Genomic DNA, 25,830 nt, shown 5'->3' on the forward strand with positions numbered 1-25,830 from the left:
CAGTTACTATTTACGGCAGATGCCCACAGAGGAAGCTTTCTCAAAGTACTGACAAATAAGATGTTCCCATTGCCACCAGACATATGGGAAAAATGGAAAAATTCTCTAAAGACTCTTGAACATCCCACACAATTATTTCCCTGAAGCACTCAGTACTGCATGTCACAAAGAGATCTGCATCTTCTCAGATGCTTCTGAAAACGTCACAGGTGCAGAAGGACTCTCTTATGTGGGATTCATCTTCAGCAAGGCCAAGTTATCATCACAACCCAATATCATTTCATGCTTAGAACTGTATGAAACAGTGCTAGCACTAGAGATAGCAGAGATAATACTAAGTGAAATTCACATTCAAATAGACACAGTCAATTTTTACACTGACAGTAAAGCCCTCCTGGGCTACTTCTACAAACATCAATGGAAGCAGGTTCAAAACCTCATAGACATCTTTCAGAAATGCTGGAACAGAGAATACCTTCCTACTCTTCAGTATCAAAATAAGTGGAAGATAATCACTCTAACCTGTGAGAAGGAGACCTCGTACTACTGAAAGATAGCCAAGCTCAATGCCACAGTTGACATTAAAGTCATTCTGGGCTACATCTACAAATATCAATGGAAGCAGGTTCAAAATCTCACAGACATCTTTCAAAAATGCTGAAAGAGAGAATACCTTTCTACTCTACAGTATCAAAATAAGTGGCAAGATAATTAGTCTAGAAGGAGACCTTGTACTGCTGAAAAATAGCCAAGCTCAATGCAACAGTTGGCCTTTGAGGCTCATCAGTAAAACTTTTCCAAGTGAAGATGGGAAAGTTCGCAAGCTGGAAATCAAGACTGTGAATCAAGGAACGACAAAGACCTTCATCTGACCAGTCATTGAAGTGATACCACTCTTACCCCGCAAAGAGACATGAACGTGGATTCTGTGGACTGTTTTCCACTCCAGAGACTCAGGGACTCTCTTTTCTCTTTTTTATGTTGTTCGTTGTTTGTGTTGTCTCTTGTTTCAGCTCCTGCGAGACTGCAAGAGAGAAGTCACCTGAATGACAGAGCTTAAGACAAACAAGAAGTTGTCAACTTTCAAGTTCCAGCTTTATTAATGGATTTTGCACGTTTACAATGTTTAGATTGAGAAATTAAATAGTGGTATCTACCTATACCAGACGAGGAGTGTTCTATCCCCATATTCATGGAGACAGGCTGCTTGTTGTTTTGTATAGAGTATGCATTGCTTGTGCCTTTAAAAGGTTAGACTGTGCTCTTGGACTACAAACTTATATAATATTGTAGTTCTCTGTAATAGACTTCTTCAGAGCACATATACAGCTCCCTGTGGATTATGGTAATGTTCCTATTGGTTGCTAGCTCTCCAAGCATGCTGGGCTAGCAGTCTCCCTTTTGCTCGTACCTTGGAGCTTGCAGAAACAGCTTTCTGATCTAACAGTGCATGCCTTAAAAAACTATTGTAATTCTATCAAGTCTTTTTACCATTATCCAACCATTACCCTACCCTACTGTACAGCATCTTCCATTGTTATTGTAAACCACAGCATTACCTCTCAGCATACACTGAAAATGCTCTCCCAGTTCCATGAACCCAGGGTACACTGGTTGAGAGAGGACTCTGGTAGCAGAGGCTAGAATTCTTTCCAAGCAATTCAACTGTAAGTCATTTTTCTCCTTGGTTTAAGTTACCACTTTAAAGAAGATTTACTTATCAAGGGTCTATCCTGGTGATGTTATATGCTTACAGTACTGGGTTTAAACTGCATGAGAATCACTTAGGGAGTGAGGAAGCAGAATAGTAATATGGCTTGCTGAAACATTACAATTGCAATACAAAGGGCAACATAAAACATATACAACTTACACACAGCATAGTTACTCACCTGTAGCAGATGCTATCCGAGGACAGCAGGCAGATATTCTCACATGTGGGTGACATCATCCACGGAACCTGGCACAGTCAAAAAGTATACTGTCACTTTAAATCTTTAAGACTGCCCGTACTGTGCATGTGCTAGTGCCTTCCAACCCTAATGTCAGCTCACAGGACCATCAGTTCAGTAACAAAGCTAAAAATTAAACTAGGGGAGCTGGGAGGGTTGTGAGAATATCTGCCTGCTGACCTCGGATAACACCTACTACATGTGTGTAGGTATGCTTTATCTGAGGACAAGCAGGCTGTATATTCTCACATGTGGGACTCCCTAGCTGCCAGGATCAGAAGAGGCTTACTGACAACTACCATGAGCCTGGCTTCAACCAGCAGGGTTGGAGGGAAGTTGGCATCTAAGTAGAAATATACATTTTGCAGAACTGATTGGCCGAACCGTCTGTCCTGTATGGAATGATTCCTCAAACAATAGTGGTATGTAAATGTATGAATTGAGGACCAGGTGCTTTACAGATGTCCTCAATGGGAGTAGAATGCAGATGAGCTACTAAAGGCACTATTGCTCAAACTTTATGTGCAGTGACACGGCCTTCAAGCATCAGCCCAGTCCTATAGCAAAAGGAGATACAGTCTGCCAGCCATGTAGAGATGGTCCTCTTGGCGACTGGAGCTCTAAGTCTGTTAGGATCGAATGACAAGAACAGCTGTGTAGAAGTTCTGTTAGGTTTAGTCTGATTCAAGTAATAAGCCAGCGCACGTTTACTGTCCAATGTGTGAAGTGCAGCTTCATCCAAGTGAGTGTGTGGTCTTGCAAAGAAGACAGGGAGTACTAATAGACTGATTCAGATGAAATTCCGAGACAACCTTTGATGAGTGCGAAGAACTATCCTATTGTGGTAGAATGTTGTGTAAGGAAGATCTGATAAAAGTGCTTGAAGTTCACTAATTCTATGTGGAAAAGTAAGAGAAATGCACGACTACTTTCTAAGTGAGATGTTTGAAAGATGAAGTTGAAAGTGGTTCTAACGGAGATTTCATCAGAGTGGAAAGCACATAACAGGTGTTATCCAGGGACAACAGGCAGATATTCTCACATGTGGGTGATGTCATCCACAGAGCCCCAATATGGACAGCTGCTAGAACGCTCTTGCTCTTTAAGAACTTTAGAAAGTTTGCGACTAACCACACCGTACATGCGCAAGTGCCTTCCCACCTGATGTAGGTGTGCGGCTCCTCAGTTCAGATAGCCAGCTAAGAAGTCAACCAGGGGAGGTGGGTGGGTTGTGAGAATATCTGCCTGCTGTCCCTGAATAACTCCTGTTATGGTAAGTAACTGTGCTTTATCCCAGGATAAGCAGGCAGCATATTCTCACATATGGGTGACCTCCTAGCTAACCAAAAAAGGATGAAATGGATATTCCTTTATGTTTGTTATTTAAATTGTAACAAAAAAGGATGAAATGGATATTCCTTTGTTATTTAAATTGTAACAAATGTATAAATAAAGAATTTAAATAAATAAATAAATTTGGTAATACTGCTTGGCCGAAGTGGACATCCCGTCTGGAATAGGATTCCAGACAGTAATGAGAAGTGTAAGTGTGAACCGAGAATCAAGTACCGTATTTTCGCGGATATAACGCGCGCGTTATACGTGATTTTACGTACCGCGCATACCCCTCGCGCGTTATATGCCTGAGCGCGGTATAGAAAACTTTTTAAACATAGTTCCCACCCCGCCCGACGCCCGATTCACCCCCCCAGCAGGACCGCTCGCACCCCCACCCCGAACGACCGCTCGCACGCGCTCCCACCCGCACCCGCATCCACGATCGGAGCAAGAGGGAGCCCAAGCCCTCTTGCCCGGCCGACTCCCCGACGTCCGATACATCCCCCCCCCCCGGCAGGACCACTCGCACCCCCACCCCGAAGGACCGCCGACTTCCCGACAATATCGGGCCAGGAGGGAGCCCAAACCCTCCTGGCCACGGCGACCCCCTACCCCCACCCCGCACTACATTACGGGCAGGAGGGATCCCAGGCCCTCCTGCCCTCGACGCAAACCCCCCCCCCCCAACGACCGCCCCCCCCCAAGAACCTCCGCCCGTCCCCCAGCCGACCCGCGACCCCCCTGGCCGACCCCCACGACACCTCCACCCGCCTTCCCCGTACCTTTGTGTAGTTGGGCCAGAAGGGAGCCCAAACCCTCCTGGCCACGACGACCCCCTAACCCCACCCCGCACTACATTACGGGCAGGAGGGATCCCAGGCCCTCCTGCCCTCGACGCAAACCCCCCTCCCTCCAACGACCGCCCGCCCCCAAGAACCTCCGACCGCCCCCCCAGCCGACCCGCGACCCCCCTGGCCGACCCCCACGACCCCCCCACCCCCCTTCCCCGTACCTTTGGAAGTTGGCCGGACAGACGGGAGCCAAACCCGCCTGTCCGGCAGGCAGCCAACGAAGAAATGAGGCCGGATTGGCCCATCCGTCCTAAAGCTCCGCCTACTGGTGGGGCCTAAGGCGCGTGGGCCAATCAGAATAGGCCCTGGAGCCTTAGGTCCCACCTGGGGGCGCGGCCTGAGACACATGGTCGGGTTTGGCCCATGTGCCTCAGGCCGCGCCCCCAGGTGGGACCTAAGGCTCCAGGGCCTATTCTGATTGGCCCACGCGCCTTAGGCCCCACCAGTAGGCGGAGCTTTAGGACGGATGGGCCAATCCGGCCTCATTTCTTCGTTGGCTGCCTGCCGGACAGGCGGGTTTGGCTCCCGTCTGTCCGGCCAACTTCCAAAGGTACGCGGAAGGGGGGGGGGGGGGGGGTCGTGGGGGTCGGCCAGGGGGGTCGCGGGTCGGCTGGGGGACGGGCGGAGGTTCTTGGGGGGGGGCGGTCGTTGGGGGGAGGGGGTTTGCGTCGAGGGCAGGAGGGCCTGGGATCCCTCCTGCCCGTAATGTAGTGCGGGGTGGGGTTAGGGGGTCGCCGTGGCCAGGAGGGTTTGGGCTCCCTCCTGGCCCGATATTGTTGGGGAGTCGGCGGTCCTTCGGGGTGAGGGTGCGAGTGGTCCTGCCGGGGGGGGGGATGTATCGGACGTCGGGGGGGGGCATCAGGCTTTCAGAATGGGGACAGACCTTCAAGGGGGACAGGACTTCAAGGGGGGACAGTGCACGGAAAGTCAGGGGGGGTGAACGGAGAGTCGGGACAGCGCACGGAAAGTCAGGGCAGTGCACGGAAGTCAGGGGGGTGAACGGAGAGTCGGGACAGCGCACGGAAAGTCAGGGCGGGCGAAAGGAGCGTCGGGCATCATGCGCGTTATATGCCTGAGCGCGGTGTTTTGGTACATATCATCGTGATTTCTGCGCGCTATACCCCTGTGCGCGTTTTACACAGGTGCGCGTTATATCCGCGAAAATACGGTAGTAGCTTTGCATATTTCATCTATAGGAGTAGAATGTAGGAAAGCTACTAAAGCTTCCATGGATCGAACTTTCTGGGCTGTGACACGACCTTCCAGTTGCAGCCCAGCCTGAGAATAACAAAGCAAGATGCAAGCAGCCAACCAGTTGGAAATTGTCTGCTTGGAAACAGGATGCCCCAACGTGTTTGGATCAAAGGAGACAAAAAGTTGTGGAGAAGATCTATGGTATTTAGTCCCTTGCAAATAATAGGCCAATACTCATTTGCAGTCCAGAGTATGAAGAGCTGTTTCTCCAGGATGAGAATGAGGCTTGGGAAAAAATACTGGAAGAACAATCAATTGATTGAAATGAAACTCAGTAACAACTTTGGGTAAGAACTTTGGATGGGTGAGGAGTACAACCTTATCATGATGGAATAAGGTAAAAGGTGGATCCGCTACCAAGGCTTGAAGTTCGCTATCTCTGCGAGCAGAGAAATGAGGAAAACTACTTTCCAAGTGAGGTATTTAAGATGAACCGTAGACATTGGTTCAAATGGAGGCTTCATTAGTTTAGAAAGTACAACATGAAGATCCCAAACTACTGGAGGTGATCTGTAAAAGCAAGAAATTTCTGGACCATACTTTAGCATTCCAAGCAGCTTCATATGACAGAGAATTTTGATTGTTATTACTTGAAGCCTATTGTTATAAACATTTCAGAACTCAACTGAAAACTTATCTCTTTTCAAAATACTTGGTTAAATAATTCCTTTCTGTCATTCTTAAATTGTCTTTAGTTTTTAATCTTCTCTCTGTCTTTTCTCACTTTTTTTTTATTGCTGCTAGGTTATCAATTTGTCTATGCTGCGAGTTAAATAATTTCTGTCATTTTTAAATTGTCTCTAGTTTATAATCTTTTGTAAACGATGTAGAACTTATGGTTATGCGTTAAGAAGCACGATAGCAATGTTACTTACCGTAACAGTTGTTATCCAGGGACAGCAGGCAGCTATTCTCACTAGTGGGTGATGTCATCCAACGGAGCCCCAATGCGGACATCTCACAAGAATACTTGCTTGTAGAAACTTTTAGAAGTTTCGAGTTGCCCACACCGCGCATGCGCGAGTGCCTTCCCGCCCGATGCACCGGGCGCGTCTCCTCAGTTCAGATAGCTAGCAGAGAAGCCAACCCAGGGGAGGTGGGTGGGACGTGAGAATAGCTGCCTGCTGTCCCTGGATAACAACTGTTACGGTAAGTAACATTGCTTTATCCCAGGACAAGCAGGCAGGTATTCTCACTAGTGGGTGACCTCCAAGCTAACCACAATGGGATGGTGGGAGAGTTGGCAACTTAGGAGAATAAATTCTGTAATACCGTTTGGCCAAACTGTCCATCCCGTCTGGAGAAAGTATCCAGACAATAATGAGAAGTGAAGGTGTGAACCGAGGTCCAAGTGGCAGCCTTACAAATCTCCTCAATCGGTGTCGATTTGAGGAAAGCTACAGAGGCTGCCATTGCTCTGACCTTATGGGTTGTGACTTTACTGTGAAGGGGTAATCCAGCCTGGGCATAGCAGAAAGAGATACAAGCCGCCAACCAGTTGAAGATGGTGTGCTTAGAGATAGGGCATCCAAACTTGTTCGGATCGAAGGAGATGAAAAGTTGAGGAGCAGTTCTGTGAGGCTTGATGCGTTCCAGGTAGAAAGCCAAAGCACGTTTACAGTCCAGAGTGTGAAGAGCTGATTCTCCAGGATGAGAATGAGGCTTTGGAAAAAACACAGGAAGAACAATGGATTGATTCAGATGAAATTCCGAGACCACCTTGGGGAGGAATTTGGGATGAGTACGAAGGACCACCTTGTCATGATGAAACACTGTAAAGGGCGGATCCGCAACCAATGCTTGAAGCTCACTCACTCGATGAGCAGAAGTGAGACCAATGAGAAACACCACTTTCCAAGTGAGATATTTCAGAGGAGCCTTGTTAAGAGGTTCAAATGGAGGCTTCATAAGCTGGGAAAGAACAACATTGAGGTCCCAAACCACTGGAGGCGGTTTGAGGGGAGGATTGACATGGAAAAGTCCTTTCATGAATCTGGAAACCACAGGATGTGCAGAAAGAGGTTTCCCCTGAAGAGGCTGGTGGAAAGCAGCAATTGCACTAAGATGGATTCTGATCGATGTAGACTTGAGGCCAGATTGAGACAGGTGCAAAAGGTAGTCCAAAACAGAGAATAAGGAGGCATGTTGAGGCTCCTTGTGATGAGAAAAACACCAAGTAGAGAATCTAATCCATTTCTGGGAATAGCATTGTCTAGTAGCAGGCTTCCTGGAAGCTTCCAAAACATCCCGCACAGCTGGTGAAAACAGAAGGGGAGTTACGCTGAGAGGAACCAAGCTGTCAGGTATAGCGACTGCAGGTTGGGATGAAGCAGAGATCCCTGATGCTGCGTAAGCAGAGATGGAAATACTGGCAGAAGGAAGGGCTCCCTGCTGCTGAGTTGCAGAAGAAGGGAGTACCAAGGTTGCCTGGGCCACCAAGGAGCAATCAGTATCATGGTGGTCCGGTCGGACTTGAGCTTGACCAGAGTCTTTTGAATGAGAGGAAACGGAGGAAACGCATACCGAAAGAGATTCCCCCAGTCCAGAAGAAAAGCATCTGCCTCGAGACGATGAGGAGTGTAGATCCTGAAGCAGAACTGAAGCAGTTTGAAGTTGTGGGGAGCTGCAAAGAGGTCTATCTGAGGCGTTCCCCACAGGGAGAAGATGTGATGAAGGGGCGTGGAATGGAGAGTCCATTCGTGAGGCTGGAGAAGATGACTCAAGTTGTCCGCCAAGGCATTGTCCGCCCCCTGAATGTAGACAGCTTTGAGGAAGGTGTTGTGGCGAATCGCCCAATCCTAAACTTTCAGAGCTTCCTGACAGAGGGAGGCCGATCCAGTGCCCCCCTGCTTGTTGACATAATACATGGCGACCTGATTGTCCGTGCGAATGAGGACCGCCATGTCCGTGAAGCAGATGCTGAAAAGCAGTGAGAGCATTGAAAATCGCCCTGAGTTCCAGGAGATTGATATGGCACAGGCGATCCGCACTCGTCCAATAGCCCTGAGTGCGGAGACCGTCCAGATGAGCCCCCCAAGCATAGTTCGAGGAGTCAGTCGTGAGGACCTTCTGATGGGGCGGCATGTGAAACAGCAAACCTCTGGAGAGATTGGAAGAGAGCATCCACCAGAAAAGCGACTGTAGCAGAGCAGGAGTGACCTGAATGTGTCGAGTCAGAGGGTCGGAGATCTGCGACCATTGAGACGCCAGGGTCCACTGAGGAATCCGCAGGTGAAGTCTGGCAAAAGGCGTCACGTGTACTGTAGAGGCCATGTGGCCCAGAAGCACCATCATGTGTCTCGCCGAGATGGACGGGCGAGAGGAGACCGAGTGACAAAGATGAAGAAGAGCTGCCAGGCGTTGAGGAGGAAGGAATGCTCTGAGTGGAATGGTATCCAGAACAGCTCCGATGAAGGGAAGAGTCTGTGAAGGTTGTAGAAGGGATTTGGGAAAGTTGATCTCGAATCCCAGACTCTGCAGAAACCAGATCATCCTCCGAGTGGCCTGGACGACACCCTGAGACGTGGAATCCTTGATGAGCCAGTCGTCGAGGTAGGGAAACACCTGCAGACCATGGTTCCTGAGTGCTGCGGCCACTACAACCAGGAACTTGGTGAAGACCCTGGGTGACGATGCTAGGCCGAAAAGGGAGCACTCTGTACTGAAGATAAAGATGTCCCACCCGAATCTGAGGCATTGACGGGAGGCCGGATGGATGGGAATATGAGTGTAGGCTTCCTTGAGATCCAGAGAGCATAACCAGTCATTCCACTCGAGGAGGGGATAGAGAGAAGCCAGGATCAACATGCGAAACTTCTCCCTGACCAGAAACTTGTTGAGTACCCTGAGGTCAAAAATAGGATGCAGGTTGCCCGTCTTCTTCGGAACAAGGAAGTACAAGGAGTAAAAACCCTTGTTCAGTTGGTCCACAGGGACCGGCTCGATGGCACGAAGCCGGAGCAAAGCCTGAGCTTCCTGAAGAAGAAGGGCGGTCTGGGTTAAGTTGGAAGGATACTCTCTTGGAGGATGTTCCGGCGGAACTTGATGGAACTGAAGAGAATATCCCTCTCTTACGATGGAAAGGACCCAGAGGTCGGTGGTAATAGTCGTCCATCGATGGTAAAAGTGATGGAGACGACCTCCGATGGGAAAAAACGGGGAGGGCAGAACGATGGAAGTTATGCTCCCTACGAGACAGTCAAAAAGGCTGGGGAGCCTTGGGGACAGCAGAAGGTTGAGGCTTTTGTTGGGGCTTCTGCTGGTGCTGCCTTTTCACAGGCGGACGGATGGTGGGTGCCTGCTTCGGCGGATAGCGCCTCTGATAGATCATAGGCAGGCGAGACGGACGAGCAATAGCAGGCTTGGGCTTCTGGCGGAGAATAGATTGAAAAGACTTTTCATGTTTGGACAGCTTCTCTGTCGCCGCCTCGATGGACTTGTCGAAAAGGTCTGCTCCCGCACAGGGAACGTTCGCCAGCCTGTCCTGGAGATTCGGGTCCATATCAATGGCCTGGAGCCACGCCAGGCGTCTCATGGCCACCGAACAAGCAGCAGCTCTGGCCGAGAGTTCAAAGGCGTCGTAAGATGATTGCATCATCTGCAGGCGGAGTTGAGACAACGATGCCAGGACCTCTGAGTACTCGAAGCGAGCCTGAGAGTCCAGATAGGGCAAAAACTTTTGAAGAATGGAGAGAAAAAACTCAAAGTAGGTCACAAAATGAAAACTGTAATTCAGGACTCGAGAAGCCATCATCGAGTTCTGGTAAATGCGCCTGCCAAATCTGTCCATGGTTTTGCCCTCCCGGCCAGGAGGAGTGGAGGCATAGACCTGGGAGGGATGAGACCGCTTCAAGGAGGATTCAACCAAGAGGGACTGGTGAGAGAGCTGCGCCCCGTCGAAGCCCTTATGGTGCACCGTGCGGTACCTGGCATCCAACTTCCCTGGGACCGCGGGGATGGAGTACGGAGTCTCGAAGCATCTCATGAAAGTCTGGTCCAGAAGCTTATGGAAAGGCAGACGGAGAGACTCAGCAGGAGGTTGAGGAAGATGCATCATCTCCAAATACTCCTTAGAAAACTTTGAACCCGAATCCAGGGTGATATCCAGATCCACCGCCATCTGCCTCAGGAAGGACGAGAAGGACAACTGGTCAGCCAGGGCTGGGCCTCGAGACGGACTCGAAGAAGACGAGGCGGCCTGGTCCGCTAAGGCAGAGGACCGGCAGGGAGAGAACGAACCCCCGAAGTCCCCGAGTTCCGGTATAGGAGGAGGAGGCGAGAAATCCGGTGAAAACTCCCGAAAAGGCTGTTTAAGATTAGGCGAGGCATGCATCGAAGAATGCCTCGATGAATGTCTTGAGCGACGACCAGAACTGTGTCGAGAAGCAGGCCTCGAGTGACGAGGCGAGCGAAGCCCAGACGAGGCAGCCATCGAGTAGATCGAAGCAGCGGAGGCTGAGACTCCCCAAGGCTCGAGGCTCGGCATCGAGGAGGAAGGTTCCGTTCCAGGCAAGGTGGGTGCGCCATGCATCAAGGGTATCGGTTCCAAAGGTGGAATGGGCAAAGACTCTGCTACTTGCGAGGCATGCCCCGAAGCCAGACCAGACACTCGCCAAGACTCTGCTCTCAGCAGTGAGAGTGTGCGTCGTGGCATGGAACGAAGCCAGCAAAGAGGGATCCGCATCCGCAATGGGACCTCCAGCACGGACATCGCTAACTCGGCCGCCCGGGGGCTTGGGCTTAGAAGCCTTGGGCACCTTGAGCACCACTGGAGGAATGGGAGGCTGCGTTACCTGACCTGAGACAGCGGAAGGCACCGCAGCAGGCATCGGAGTCGAAGCCTGCACGAACGAGGCGGCTTGAGCAAACTCGAGGCCGAAGAAGCTGAAGTGGAAGTCTGCGACGTGAGCAGCTCCGGCGACGCCTCCATGCTGAACAGCTACTCCCACAAAATGCAGCGACACTTAAAAGCATGTGTTGTAAGTGTGGAGCAAGGCCGGCACGACTTCGGAAGATGTTGAGGCCCTAGACACTGAAGACAGCGTCGATGAGGGTCCGTCAACGAAATCGCGCGCTGGCACTTGACATACTTTTTAAAACCGGTAACAGGCCGGGACATAGGCCGAAAAAGCTCCGCCGCAAGATCGAAGCCGCGGGTCTGCGGCCACGCAGCCTGCCCGGTCGAACGATCGAAATAAATTTTTTTTTTTTTTTTTTGAAAACAAGAAAACGCAACGTGAGCCAATGATAATGAGCAAAGAAAACTCAAAACCGCGGGCACAGAAGTCACAAGTGAAGGGACTTCGCGCAGAGAGTCGAAGACGGACTTCTCAGCTCCGCAGAAGAGAAAGAACTGAGGAGACGCACCCGGTGCATCGGGCGGGAAGGCACTCGCACATGCGCGGTGTGGGCAACTCGAAACTTCTAAAAGTTTCTACAAGCAAGTATGCTTGTGAGATGTCCGCATCGGGGCTCCGTTGGATGACGTCACCCACTAGTGAGAATACCTGCCTGCTTGTCCTAGGATAAGTTATGTTATGAGAAGTGGTTATTCATATTTTTATAAATGTACTCATTGTTTATTATGCTTATATATATATATGTAATCATTCATATGTATATCTTTTTATGTTTTCCTTTAGTTCATTATTGTCCCCTGAGGAAGTTTGTCGCCGAAACTTGGATCCCAGTCGGGACTTTATCTGATGTTTTGTAGATATTTTAATTTCATTAGAGGACAAGGGACCCATCAGTTGATTTTGACATCTCCATTGCCTCTTTTCGATGTGTGTTCGATTGGAGTTCGAGGCTTGGTTCTTTCTTTCCTTTTTTCCCTGAGAAGTGGTTTAACATTAAATAGTCCTTTCATAAATCTGGAAACCACAGGATGAGCCGAGAGGGGTTTTCCATCTAAAGGTTGATGGAAAGCAGCAATTGCACTGAAATAGACTCTCATAGAGATAGATTTGAGGCCAGACTGGGATAAATGGAAAAGATAATATAGAATTGAAAACAAAGAGGTGGATTGTGGCTCCTGATAATGAAGATTGCATCAACTAGAAAACCAAGTCCATTTTGAGTATAACATTGTCTTGTGGCTGGTTTTCTGGAAGCATTTAAGATGTCCCTGCCAGTATGAGAAAACTGAAGGTTAGGTGAAATCAGCCCAAGAGATACCAAGCTGTCAGGTGTAAAGATTGCAGTTTGGGATGAAGAAGAGAGCCTTGACTTTGTGTAAGAAGAGAAGGAAAAATTGGCAGAAGAAAAGGTTCCCTGATGCTGAGTTGAAGTAGAAGGGAGAACCATGTCTGGGCCAACAAGGAGCTATCAGAATCATGGTGGCAGATTCATGTTTGAGTTTGACATGCGTCCTGAGAATAAATGGAAATGGAGGGAACGCATAGAGGAACTTGTTCGTTCAGTCCAAGAGAAAAGCATCTGCCTCCAGGTGATGAGGAGAGTACAGTCTGGAACAGAAATTGGGCAGCTTGCTGTTGTGGGGTGACATAAAAAGGTCTACCTGAGGGTTCCCCATTGAGAAAAAATTTGATGGAGAGCTGCCAAGTGCAGTGTCCATTCGTAAGGTTGCAGGATGTGGCTTAGTTTGTTTGCCAGTGAATTTTCCTTTCCTTGAATGTAAACAGCTTTCAAAAAAAATGTTTTGAAGAATTGCCTAATCCCAAATCTTTTGAGCTTCCTGGCAAAGAGACATTGTTCCTCCCTGCTTGTTCACATAGTACATCCCTACTTGATTGCCTGTACGAATGAAAATGACTTGATCTTGAAGAAGGTGCTGAAAAGCCTTGAGAGCATTGAAAATCGTTCTGAGTTCCAACAGATTTATGTGATGGCGACAATCTGTAGCGTACCAATGATCTCGAGTACGGAGACCATTCATGTGAGCTTTCTGCTACTCTTGTTATTACTAAAAATACGTTCTACTTATTCTTGCTGCACACCGCCTTGAATGAATTCCTTCAAAAAGGCAGTAAATAAATTCTAATAAATAAAATCAAAATGCTGTCATTACTTAAAATGCTAATTTCTAATTTCTATGCTTTTATCTTTTCTTTACTCTCAGTTCTACTAGTTGGGCAAGCTGAACACAACAAGTGAGAGTAAATACCTAATAAAGTTTGCAGAAAGTCAAGTGGAATTAATGAGATTTAAATGTGGTTCTATTCACATACAATAATAGTGTATTCTGGAAACCTGTTCCAAAGAAATGAGACACGCCCGATAAATAGAAGAGATTTTGATATAAAGGTTAGAGTAGCAGCGAGAACATTAAGAAGAATGACATTGTGTTGATTAGACTATAAGCTTCACAGGGTAGGAATTACTACTTCTATTTGTCTTAATAGCACTGTATTTATTTTGAATATTTGCAGTTCTAACACCACATTTCTTCATAATCAAAACTCTCATTTTATCCTCAACCACCACCTATCTTAGACTTCAAGAGCAACCTTACTTTCTCAGTTCAAAGCTCCTTATTTATTTTGTTGCATTTTGTCCTCCTGTTCTAAATAGTAGGGACTGTCCATTATGTGTCTATGCACTGTTGCAGCCATCCGGTATGTGCTATACAAATGATAAACATTTATATAGCACTGCAATTAACAGCAGCAGTAGTAGAATACAGGTGCGCACATCTCTTTTAGTTTTATGGCTTGAGTGGAAAACAAGGAAAGAGCTCATATTTTGAATGGTTTATTTATTTTCTCAAATTTATCTTACACTTTAAAAATGCTCTAAGCAGTTTTAGCTGAAATAAATTTGAAAAACTGATAGCTTAATACAAACAGGACAAGTTAGTACAATAAGCTTCATTATTTTTCAAGTAAGGACTACTTTCTCAATATAATTTGGAATAGGATTAATATTGGAAAAGAGTTTGGCATTTTGGGCAAGGAGGCCTCTGTAATAATGCAGCTGGTGCAACCTCATGTAATTAAATGAAGTCTATAGTAGTCAAAAAGAGAGCAGGGATTTACACACACAAGACAGGCAAAAGAAGTAAATCCAATGACAAGTATAGTTAAAAGTGCATAACTTATTCTTACAGTAAAACAAAATAAAGCCCTGTGTGGTCATGCTTCAGTATCTATACCTTCATCAGGGGTTAAACAATTACTTAAAATCTCCTATTTCAAAAACTAAAATGAAAAAGGTTGTATCTTGTCATATCCTTTAAGAACAGTCATAAGCTCATTAGGAGGGATGTATGCTGAAATTCATTAATTTGTTGTGAAGGTGTATGGTCAGCAATATAAAAGACTGCTTTTAATTTTACACAAAGAGGCATAAGAGGATTCATGGGTAGGCCCAGTAGGCACATGCCTAGGACCCGAAACTGTCAAAGGGGACCGCCGAAGGAGGATAAAAAGACGACTCACCTTGCAGTTTTTTTTCAAACGGAAATGCCCCCCCTCCCCAGTGGCATCAACGGCGATACCCCTCCCAGTATCAATATCCCCCCAACCCCCCGACAATATGGTCGGTCTGTCCCAGGAAGGTCCCTTGATGACTGCGTCTGCCGGTCCATCCCCTTCCAACGTCACTTACTTCTTCCGGAGCAAGTAAATAGCGTCAGAAGGGGATGGACCAGCAGACGCAGTCATCGCGGGACCTTCCTGAAGTAGAGTTGACCTCGTTGCCATCGATGCCGCCACTTGTTCTAACAATTTCTGCTTTCAGGCTGCCTTTTGCCAAGGAGCTCAGAGAGCAGAGCCGGCAACGCGGGATCTTGCATTTGTTTGGAGAGAGAAAGGAGCATGGAAGCGTGGTGGAGGGCGAGAAAGGGGGCAGATGCTGATCGAACTGGGAGAGAGACATAAAGAGGAGAGAGACAAAAAGAGGAAGGATACTGGATGCAATTGGGTTGCAGGGAAAGAAAAGGGGCAGATGCTGATGGAATTGGTGTGCAGGGAAAGGGGAGAGAGACATAAGGGGGAAGGATACTGGATGCAATTGAGTTGGAGGGAAAGAAAGGGGGCAGATGTTGATGAAATTGGTGTGCAGGGAAAGGGAAGAGAGACACAAGGGGGAAGGATACTAGATGCAATTGTGTTGGAGGGAGAGAAAGGGGGCAGATGCTGATGGAATTAGTGTGCAGGGAAAGGGGAGAGAGAGATAAGGGGGAAGGATACTGGAAGGAATTGGGTTGGAGGGAAAGAAAGGGGGCAAATGCTGATTGAAGTGGGGGAAGGGAGAAGAGAAAGTGAAATGCCAGACCATGGGGGTGTGGGAGAGGGAAGGGAAGGAGAGGAGAGGAGAGAAATACCAGCCCATTGGAGGAGGGAAGGGAAGAAGATGGATGCCAGACCAATGGGGGTAAAGGGAGAGAAGATGCCATAGAGAACGGCAGAGAGAGGGTAGACAGTGGATGAAATGAAGAGAGTGACAAGAAGATGAGGAAAGCAGAAACCAGAGAAGACAAGGTAGAAAAAATGTTGTGTTTTTTTTTTTTTTTTTTGCTTTAGGGGAGATGCATCGCTGTTTATGTGGTCTTGCATTGTATGCAGAGTCTAGCTTCTTGGTGGTTCTAATAAAGAGTAATACCATTGAGCGGCAGCAGTGAGAAGGGGACGGTGGCTGCCGTGCGGGGCAGGAGAAGGAGGAGGCGGCAGTGGCTGGAAGTGGCACAGGGTGCTGTTCCGCGGGCTGCTCTGGGGAGGACTAGATTATAAAGTGAATCCCGTGGTGGTGTCTTTGGCTGGTTACAGCCCAGAGATTGAGGTGAGCTGCAGGTAAGTGAGGCTCTGCCCGAGGATCGTGTCATGGGATCCAGGGAGGGTGGGAACCGCAGGCAGGTAGGTGCTCCTCCTGTCTAGGGAACGCTGGCTTCAGATGGGGTAGTGGACGGGGACATCACATTTAATATTGTAACATAGTAAATGACGACAGATAAAGACCTGAACGGTTCATCCAGTCTGCCCATAAGTTATACCCATTAAAAAATACATGATTAGATGAACTTGTCTCTTCCTTGGGAGTGGGGCATGGGCGGGGCAGGGCTGGGGGCCCAATGTACTTGTGTGCCTAGGGGCCCTCGAAGAATTAATCCGGCCCTGAATATACTGCATCATTTGCTTTAGTCTTTTAAAGGAGAGATTTTAAGTAATTTTTAAGCCCCAGATGAAGGCATGATGCCAAAACTGGGGTAGAGGTTGTTGTTTTTTTGGAGGGGGGAAAGGTAATGTTAATTTTTTATTGAAAAATATAATTAACAGTTCAAAGGAAATAATTGACTAAAAAATAAACAAAAGGCCAAGAACAGCTGCTAGAGAATCCTCTTCATCTTCAGTTTTCTACAAAACTTCCCTCTGTCTAACATTCAACTTTAACTTAGGGCTCCTTTTACTAAGCCGCGTTAGGGCTTAACGCACGGAATAGCGCACACTAAATTGCCGCCTGCGCTAGACCTTAATGGCAGCATTGAACTGGCGTTAGTTCTGGCCACGTAGCGCGGATTTAGCGTGCGCTAAAATGCTGCGTGCGCTAAAAACGCTAATGCAGCTTAGTATTCTCAAAGAAAGGGTAATTTGGTCATCTTTAATGAAGATTTTTTTTTTAACTGTATATTATCAAAGTTATTCTCAGGAAAGTTAGCATAACAGGTGTTTCTTAAAATTTATACCACAAATCAGCAAGCTTTTTAGTCAATGTTTATTTATTGAATTTTTACAAAATTACAAAGTATGGAATAAAACAATCCATAATAGTGGAAAACAAAAGATATGCCAATGAATGGAATCAACAAATACAGAAAATGAAATGCAGAACATGAACATGGATTCGTACATTCCTTAAGAAATTTTCTTCATAGCATATCTAATACAACAAACTGTATCCTAACTACCTAAACAAGCACGTTCCAGGCAAAATAAAGGGAGAGAGAGAAATAAGTGTGAGAAAGAAAGAGAGAAAGAGAAAAGAAAAGAAAATAAATAAATAAACAAATGAATGAATGAGTAAGTAGATAGACGAATAAGTAGATGAGTAAAAGAAAAGGGGGGAAGGGAGAAGAAAGACTAGAGAAGGGTCCAATCAAGGGAGAGAAGAGTGCAGGTAGAGTTTCAGTAGATTCCATCTGAGCTAGAAACGAGGAAACCTATTGGAGGACTTAGCCAAATACGCTTCAGTTCTGTACGTGAGACAAACGAGGTTCCACCAATGTGAGTGTGAAGCTTTGGATAAATCCTTCCAATAAGTGAGAATAGTCTTTAAGGCCAAGGTGAGTAAAATATCAAAGAGAAGATGATCGGAGTCTGAGAGATCATCAGATATTGCGGAAGATTTTAGTAAGAGCATTTGGTAAGTCAGTGGAATATTGATCTGGAAGACTGTGCAAACTGTAGCCCAAACTGAGGACCAGAAGGAGCTGATTGCTGGGCAAGAGAAAAGAAGGTGCTTAAGAGTACCAACTTCAGTTTGACAGGTCCAACATTTATTGGAGTAAGTGGGGTTGATTTTATGAGATTTGACTGGGGTCCACGGAGTTCTGTGAAGCAAGAAAAACATATGTTGAAGGATGGATGCAGAGCGGGACGTTCGAAAAGTGGATTTATAAACCATATTCCAGACTTCATCGGATATTTGAATCCCCAAGTCCACTTCCCATGAGGAGTGTAATGGGGTTAACAAGGAAGGAAGGAGGGATTTGAGAAGTTTATAAAAGTGTGATGCTGTATGACCTAGTGCTAAAAATTGAGGGAATATAAAGAGGGAGTAGAGTTTACTGGAATAGGTAAGAGGCCTGATTTATTGAGGGAAGATTTCAGCTGTAACCATTTATAGAAATGAGATTCTTTGATTGAGAAGGAGTCCATGACCTCACTGAAGGTAAGAAAAGACCCATCTGGTCGACATAAGGATCCAAGGTCCCAAATTTGTTGTTGAAACCAGGAAGGCCAGCAGATGGGTTTTTTATCTATCAGAAGACATTTGTTATACCATAAAGGGCAAAAGGAAGATTTGTTCCAAGGTGTGTCCAAGTGGGCATCAAGGTCCATGAGGGTTTTGTGTGTGGTCGCCATGATGGGATTACGGGAAAGATTTGGGGAATAGTTGTACCCAGAAGTCTTATCAGCGGAAAGGGAGACATCAAAGACATTTCTAGGCGCAACCAATTGGGGTGATCATTGGGGGAGGGGGATACAAGACATTCAGCCCCTTGTCTGAGGATAAAGGCTTTATGGTAACTGAAGAGATCTGGAAAGTTGACTCCGCCTTGTAAAGTAGGGGTTTTCAACTTTTTAAGAGAGATTCTATGGGGTTTGTCATTCCATAGAAAACTAAGCATTCTAGCTTCCAGTTTTTTGTATACAATAGGGGGGAGCAATAGAGGAAACATATTGAAGATATATGTTAATTTCGGAACCACAACCATTTTTAAAGAGTCGAGACGGCCCCACCAAGAGAGATGTAAGGGAGACCAAGATGACAGGGTGGTGGAAATCTGACTTAGAAGAGTGGAGCAGATTGCTTGGGTAGTGGAAGGTAGGTCCCTATCGAAAGTGATTCCAAGATATTTGATTCCCTTAGAGACCCATGTGAAAGGTTGAGAGGAGAAAATAAAGGGGATGCAAGAATCATTGAGGGGCATGAGTTCTGTTTTGTCCCAATTGATTTTATAGCCTGAGAGCGAAGAGAAGGAAGTAATCAATTGCATTAAAGAGGTCAGTGAGGGTTCCGGGTCAGACAAGTACAGGAGGACATCATCTGCATAAGCCGAGATTTTAAATTCGATATTGGCGATGGTTATGCCTTTGATGTCTGTGGACTGTCTGATGGCTGTGAGGAGAGGTTCGAGGGCTAAATTAAACAAAAGAGGGGACATTGGACAACCTTGACGGGTGCCTCTGTGGAGTGGAAACTGCGAGGAGGCTTCGTCATTAACTATTAATTTAGCAGTGGGAGACTGGTAAAGCAGTGAAGTTAAATGAATGAAGGATGGAGGGAAACCATATTGAGCTAGGACAGCGAAAAGGTACTTCCACTCTACCCTGTCGAACGCTTTCTCAGCATCAAGTGAAGCAAGAACAGCTGGAGTAGTGCTCGTCCGGGCAAAGTGAAGTACGTGGCATAGGAGTCTAGTGTTATCAGCTCCATAGCGACCCTTCATCAAACCAACTTGGTCTCTGTGAATTAAGGAAGACATAACTTTTTCTAAGCGAAACACAAGAATTTTAGCAAATATTTTATAATCTATATTTAACAAAGATATAGGGCGATAATTCTTTACTAACTGAGGGTCTCTGTTCGGTTTTGGAGAATGATGATATTGGCTTCTAGAAAGCGATTGAGTCCATGTGGAGTTGATTGTAGATCTTGAAAGTAGGAAAGTAAATGAGGCGTGAGGAGGGTAGAAAACAATTTGAAAAATTCCGATGAGAGGCCATCAGGACCAGGCGCTTTGGCTGAAGATAGAGAGGCTATGGCCTGAATAACTTCATCCGACGATATTGGCTGTTGAAGGGATTGTTGCTGCGTTTTTGATAGTGCAGGTAGGTTCAGTCGACGAAGAAAATCAGTGATGGAACTATCAGATGAAATATTATCAGACGAGTAGAGCTCTTCATAGAAAGAGCGGAAATCATTTAGCATATCTTTGGTAGAAGTGTGAATGCTACCATCAGAGGACTTGATGTGGGTGATCCGGTTTATTGAGCGTTTGCCTTTTAGGTAAGTAGCCAGGAGGTGACCAGTCTTGTTGGATGATGAGTAATACGTGGCAGATCGACGAAAGATGGAAGCTGATGCAAGGGAGCTGAAGATTTCGTTGTATTGAAATTTTAATTGTTGAAGTTTCTTATATAGAAGAGGATCATGTCGATTGTACAGTTGGGATTCACTTGCGTGAATATCAGTTTCAAGTTGATGCAAAGTTGATTTACGTTTTTTGAGTTGGAAAGCTGAAAAGCTGATTACTTCACCTCTAAGCCAGGCTTTATAGGATTCCCAAACGGTTGAGAAATGCGATACTGAGTTGAGGTTATTGATAAAGAAAGTTTGAGATTCTGATTTGATATGAGAGAGGAAGGTCTCGTCGTGTACAAGAAAGTTGTTTAGTCGCCATTGTCGAAATGAAGGATTGGCGGACCAGTTGAGGGTGCAGGATACAGCAGCGTGATCTGAAATTGTGATATCATGAATTTGTGATGAGGTGACAAGGTTCACAATGTCTTTGGAGCCCAAAATATAGTCAATTCTTGAATGGGACTGATGGGGAGCAGAGTAGAAGGTGTAGTCTCTAGTGGTGGGATGGAGGATTCTCCAAATGTCCGACCATCCATGGAGGTCCATGAGTTTGGTGAGAGCCGCTCGAACCCTCAGTTTGGCAGGACGGCAAGTAGAGGAGCGGTCGATGAAGGGATCTATCGGAAAGTTGAGGTCTCCTGCAAAGATGGTGTTGGTGGTCGAAGAAGAGGTATTGAGAGATTGAAAAGCTTGGAAGAAGGAAGGGTCATCCGCATTGGGGGCGTAGACATTGAAGAGGTTCAGAGGTTTGCCTAAAATGGATCCCGTGATTAGAGACCATCTACCATTAGGGTCAAAGCTGTGTGAGGATAGCTGGAAATTTAGATTTTTCTTTATCAAGGTGATAACTCCATTCTTTTTGTTCTGAGCTGGAGCGGCAAGGCAATGCTCTACCTAACCACCAGTTAGTTTCTGTGCTTCATCCAGAGTAAGGTGGGATTCTTGTATTAAGCAGAATTCCGCAGCAAGGTGCTTGAAGTAGTGTAGAATCTTCTTCCTTTTAATTGGATGATTGATTCCTTTAACATTGAGAGAGACAATATGAAGTTTAGTCATCAAGGCGGCCTTGCAGCGGTGTAATCCAGATGATATTGGAGATAGGAGAGTGGAATACTGGTAGGAGCAATGGTGGGTATCTCATCCACGAGGGAGGAAGCAAAGAAGGAAAAAACTAAAACAACACAGGAAACATGCTTGTAGACATTGAGAAGAATAAAACAAATGAAGATCCAAGAATGGGATCGCATGCTGGCAAGAGAGGCTCAGCAATCTCTCCGCAATCAGCCCCATTGTCAGAACAAATGCTGGGTGCGGCCCCGCAAAGTGAAAAGTGGGTTAAGCAGTTTAGTGCAGGAGATCAGGTCATGACTCCTATGGTTTCATCCAGATATTTTTGAAGATCCACTGGATTGTCAAAATTTTTGGTCTGGTTATGGTATGTCACTCTCATGCGGGCCGGGTAGAATAATCCATACTGCGCACCTATGGACTTTAGTTGAGGTCGCATGGAGAGAAAAGCTTTTCGCTTCTGAGCAGTTGTTTTTGAGACATCAGGAACAAATAAAATGCGTTTGCCATCTGCCATTAAATTTGAGGCAGACCTTGCAGATTGGAGAATTTGGATGGCTTGAGGGTAGCTTAGTAGTTTTATAACTACCGGCCTGGGAGGCTTAGCAGGCAATGGAGGGCCCGAGGGAACCCTGTGCGCTCTCTCGATCTCTAGAGGTGGAGAAAACTGAAGTTTCAGTGTGTCAGGGATGAAAGTATGTAAAAATGCCATCATATCAGATCCTTCTATTAATTCTGGTAATCCAATGAGGCGCACATTGCTCCGACGCATTCTATTAGATAAATCTTCCATGTCAGAATGCAAGGAGGTGATCTTATGTAAGTCACGCTGGATTGCCTGGTATTGAGAATCATGTGCTGTTATGGTGTTTTAGCTGGGACATTATGGTGCCCATCTCATTTTTAATTTCAGCAGTGGCAGCGAGATTCTCCTGCATTAGTTCGCGGAGAACTTGCAGGTCTTGTGAGATTGAGGAGTTAATTTTGGGCGTGCAGGAGGATGAGGCCTTGGCGGGAGATGGTGGCTCATGTTTAGATCGCTTTGAGGCAGAATGCGACGTGCTGGGAGCCGCGGCAGAGGAGGAATCTGTCTTACCCTGTTTAGAAGACATTCTGTGATGTTTTAAGAGCGATTTCTGGCCACTTTGAAAGCTTCGGGGGCCGAACGTGGAAAAAGTTTAACGGGGCTGAGCGGAGGAGAAAAGCTAAGCGGCCATCTTACAAGCAGGCACGTGACGCCTCCCAAATCAGCAAGCTTTTAACAAAACAAACACATTTCTTTACCACCTGTAAATGCTTCATTTATATATTTTAGAAACACTAATCAACTATGCCTCAATTGTCTGAACTGAATCTTTCAGTTGAAATTAACTCATGATTCATTTTTCCTCTCACCTTGGTGAGTCTCATCTGGATGTTGGACCACTGTGTAGTTACTTCTGTTATATCCCTACAGTTTACCTTTTCCCCTTTCCCTCTCTATTAGTTAAACCAACAAAAGCAACAAGCAACTACACTAAAAGTGCAATTCTACAAAGACAGAAAATATTTGTAACTCTATTACTTAAGAAAATTGGGAGCAAAAAAAAAAGCTGAGCTACTGTAACAAGATGGTGGAAAAAAGTCGCCTTTACACCTGAACACATTCCAACTTGTGATGCAGTACCTTTAAAGTAAATACTGCAGTAAATAATGAACAGGTCAAAGCTTACCTTGTGAGGCGTTTGGGTTGAGGTCGCTCCCCAAACTTCCTGTAAACAAATAAGAGTCAAGGTTTACATAATCAGAAACCAAATATTCATATTTCCTTATTATTTCAAAATAAAAATGTCAGGAATAAAATATAGTGATAATAGACAAGAAAACCCAAAACCAATACAGAAAAAAGAGCAGCAGAACAGGTTTCCTAACCAAAAGCTTTCCTTCATTTAAATTCACCTTATGCATACCATTCAAAACATGATTAAAATATAACACACATTCCAAAGATAGATGGAATCTTTGTGTGTTATACAGGTTTTTCCCAAACATTTATTTTTCCAAGGTAAAACGTAATAAAATGATTCAAGAAAAACTAATGCACCTAAATATTTATGTATATATGTATGTATTTTGTAATATTTTAGCAAAAAAACTGTTCATGTCACTTGCTGGAAATCTCATCTATCCTGCATACTAGCCCTCACCCTATACGTATATCTCTTTACTTTCAAATTATTTTCTAGTTTGTCCTTGTACAAAGCACAGAAAAGCCAATATTCATTAACCTTTTCCTATCGTGTGTCCCGGATGACAGGACATTCCAAAAATGTCATTGCCATTGTATGTCCCATGGCATGGGACATACAGTACACTTCTACTTATCATTTCTCCCATTTATTTATTACTAAGTAGTTCGGAGTCTGAGTTGGATAATGATTTGGACTTTGATGCAGAAAATGTAGCGGGCAGTAGCGATAATTATGATTGGAACCAGCGTAACGTAAAATTTATTATGATAGGAAAAGGTTAAAACATTTTTAGAATCCACCATTTCAAAAGTTTCAGCAACACCCATCTCAGTGTTTTAATAAAATCCAGCAACACTTATCAGCAGTCCAGTTTTACATATCAAAAGTAATGGGCAGCTTAAGTTAGCTCACTGTATGAAAGATGACTTTAATCTTTATTTCCAGCGTAAGTGTGGGTATGTGTTCTTTCCAAAACTGGTCTGCAGACCCCAAGAGAAAAAGAGTAGTGACTTGTGAACCAAATGAAATGAAGACAGTGCTTAAGAAAGCACTGAAAGACTATAACATGAGAGGACTGTTCAGCAAAGTTACTTAATATAACAGGTGTTATCTGGGGACAGCAGGCAGATATTCTCACATGTGGGTGACATCAGCCATGGAGCCCGGTAAGGACAGTGTAAAAGTGTACTATCACTTTAAGCTTTAGACACCTTAAGACTGCCCGCATTGCTCTTGTGCGAGTGTTTTCCCACTCGACACCGGCTTGCGAGGTCCTCAGTTCTATGCCCAAGTGAAGAAGCCAACCAGGAGAGGTGGGTGGTATGTGAGAATATCTGCCTGCTGTATCCAGATAACACCTGTTATGGTAAGTAACTCTGCTTTATCCCAGGACAAGCAGGCAGCATATTCTCACTTGTGGGACTCCCTAGCTTATGAAATGGAATAGAAATAGTGGCGGTAGAACATGAAGTCCACTAGTGGAAAAAAAGTTTGTTGTATTTGAAGAACTGAAAACAGCACCAAGGAAATTAAAATCCAACATAGCAGTCATTGGAGATTTGAAAAAAGAAGTGCACAGGAATAACTGTCTGGGCAGTTAAGAGACTTGCCAGAGTCACAAGGAACTGCACTGGGAGTTGAACTCGGAACCTCAGGGCTTTGAGGCAGCTGCTCTAAGTATTAGACCACTCTTCCACTGAATGCATGGCAGGTTGTAAGCATAAAGGAGGACATACATAGATTAGAGAAAAGGCCAGAGGCCTAAAGAGCCACAACAGGGGAAAAAAACCTCCAATACCCTATAACAGTTCCCAAACCTGTCCTGGAGGACCACCAACCAGATTTGCATGCCTGTCACCTTTATTATATGCAAATCTGCCCCATGCATATTCATTAGGGTTATCCCAAAAACCTGACTGGCTGGTGGTCCTCCAGGACAGGGTTGGAACCACTACCCTAGAGTGTCAAAGAAACTTTGCCAAGTACTGGATTAGTCTGAAGTTTCTAGAGAATGAAACGCTATAGGTGAAAATAATGAAGGGTCAACAAGGAAGAAAGAATTGAATGCACTGAGGGAGGAAATGCAATGGAGAAAAACTCAACTGACTCAAACGGAATAAAGGAAAAAGTGACATTTAGAGCATCCCACCATTTGTGTGACATGACCTGCAAAGAGTCACAAGGAGCAGTACTGGGACCCAGTTGCACAACCTATGGGCATAGGGGCAGTAGCTCCACCAGTGAGGCACACAATCCTCCTGGGGTGAGTTGGTTTTGTTTTTTATAAGTAGTAAAAAAAAAAAATTTGAAAGTACTAGCTATATTTAATATTAGCGAGTCATGAAGTAGTGGAATATATAACAGATATATAAAGAAATAAGTTGAGACTTGCAATAGAGAAAAGGTCTCAACTGGAAATAACGGAGTGTCCATTCCTGATAGAAACATAGAAAAGGAAAGGAGAAACTGTGAAGATAGCATTATGAGATGCTATGTAATAGGTGCAAGTAACTACAAAGGAATAATCAGAGGATCATGCAAGGTCTAGAAATTTTGCAGCTAGACCAGATATGAATACAAGTGAGGCCTGAAAGGTGTAATTTCATCCTTAGCATGATGTATTAGTGGCCTCCTCTTCCCCTACAGCTACTCCCAGTCCTCCAAACTCATTAGAATAACAAAAGAATTGGAGTTTTCTTCCTCTGTCTTCTGGGTTGTTGTTGTTTTTTTAAGGGAAGTATGGAAACCGCAAGAAAGAATGGACAACATCCCATTGGTCTATTTGACACAGATAGCAACCTGTACAGAGGTACACTTCTTCCATATTCGCAGGGGGTTAGCGACAGAGCCGACCTACGAATATGGAAAAATTGC

At 45.5% G+C, this 25,830-nt stretch overlaps 1 protein-coding gene across 4 annotated transcripts in view; it reads right to left on the reverse strand.

Moving 5' to 3' along the window:
• RBPJ (recombination signal binding protein for immunoglobulin kappa J region) overlaps positions 1 to 25,830 on the reverse strand; it is a 236,367-nt gene that overhangs the window by 146,417 nt on the left and 64,120 nt on the right. For 2 of the 4 annotated variants that reach the window (XM_033948063.1, XM_033948073.1), the window contains 2 exons: positions 22,939 to 22,977; positions 901 to 1,024 (listed from right to left, as the gene is read on the reverse strand). Coding sequence is in view for 2 of the 4 variants with exons in the window: in XM_033948044.1 (XP_033803935.1) it covers positions 22,939 to 22,977 (39 nt within the window). In the remaining 2 variants the exon portion in view is untranslated. The remainder of the gene's footprint in view (positions 1 to 900; positions 1,025 to 22,938; positions 22,978 to 25,830) is intronic. The other 2 variants (XM_033948044.1, XM_033948054.1) reach the window with 1 other exon arrangement.

Source organism: Geotrypetes seraphini, chromosome 1 (genome assembly GCF_902459505.1).
Source record: "Geotrypetes seraphini chromosome 1, aGeoSer1.1, whole genome shotgun sequence".
NCBI lineage: Eukaryota > Metazoa > Chordata > Amphibia > Gymnophiona > Dermophiidae > Geotrypetes > Geotrypetes seraphini.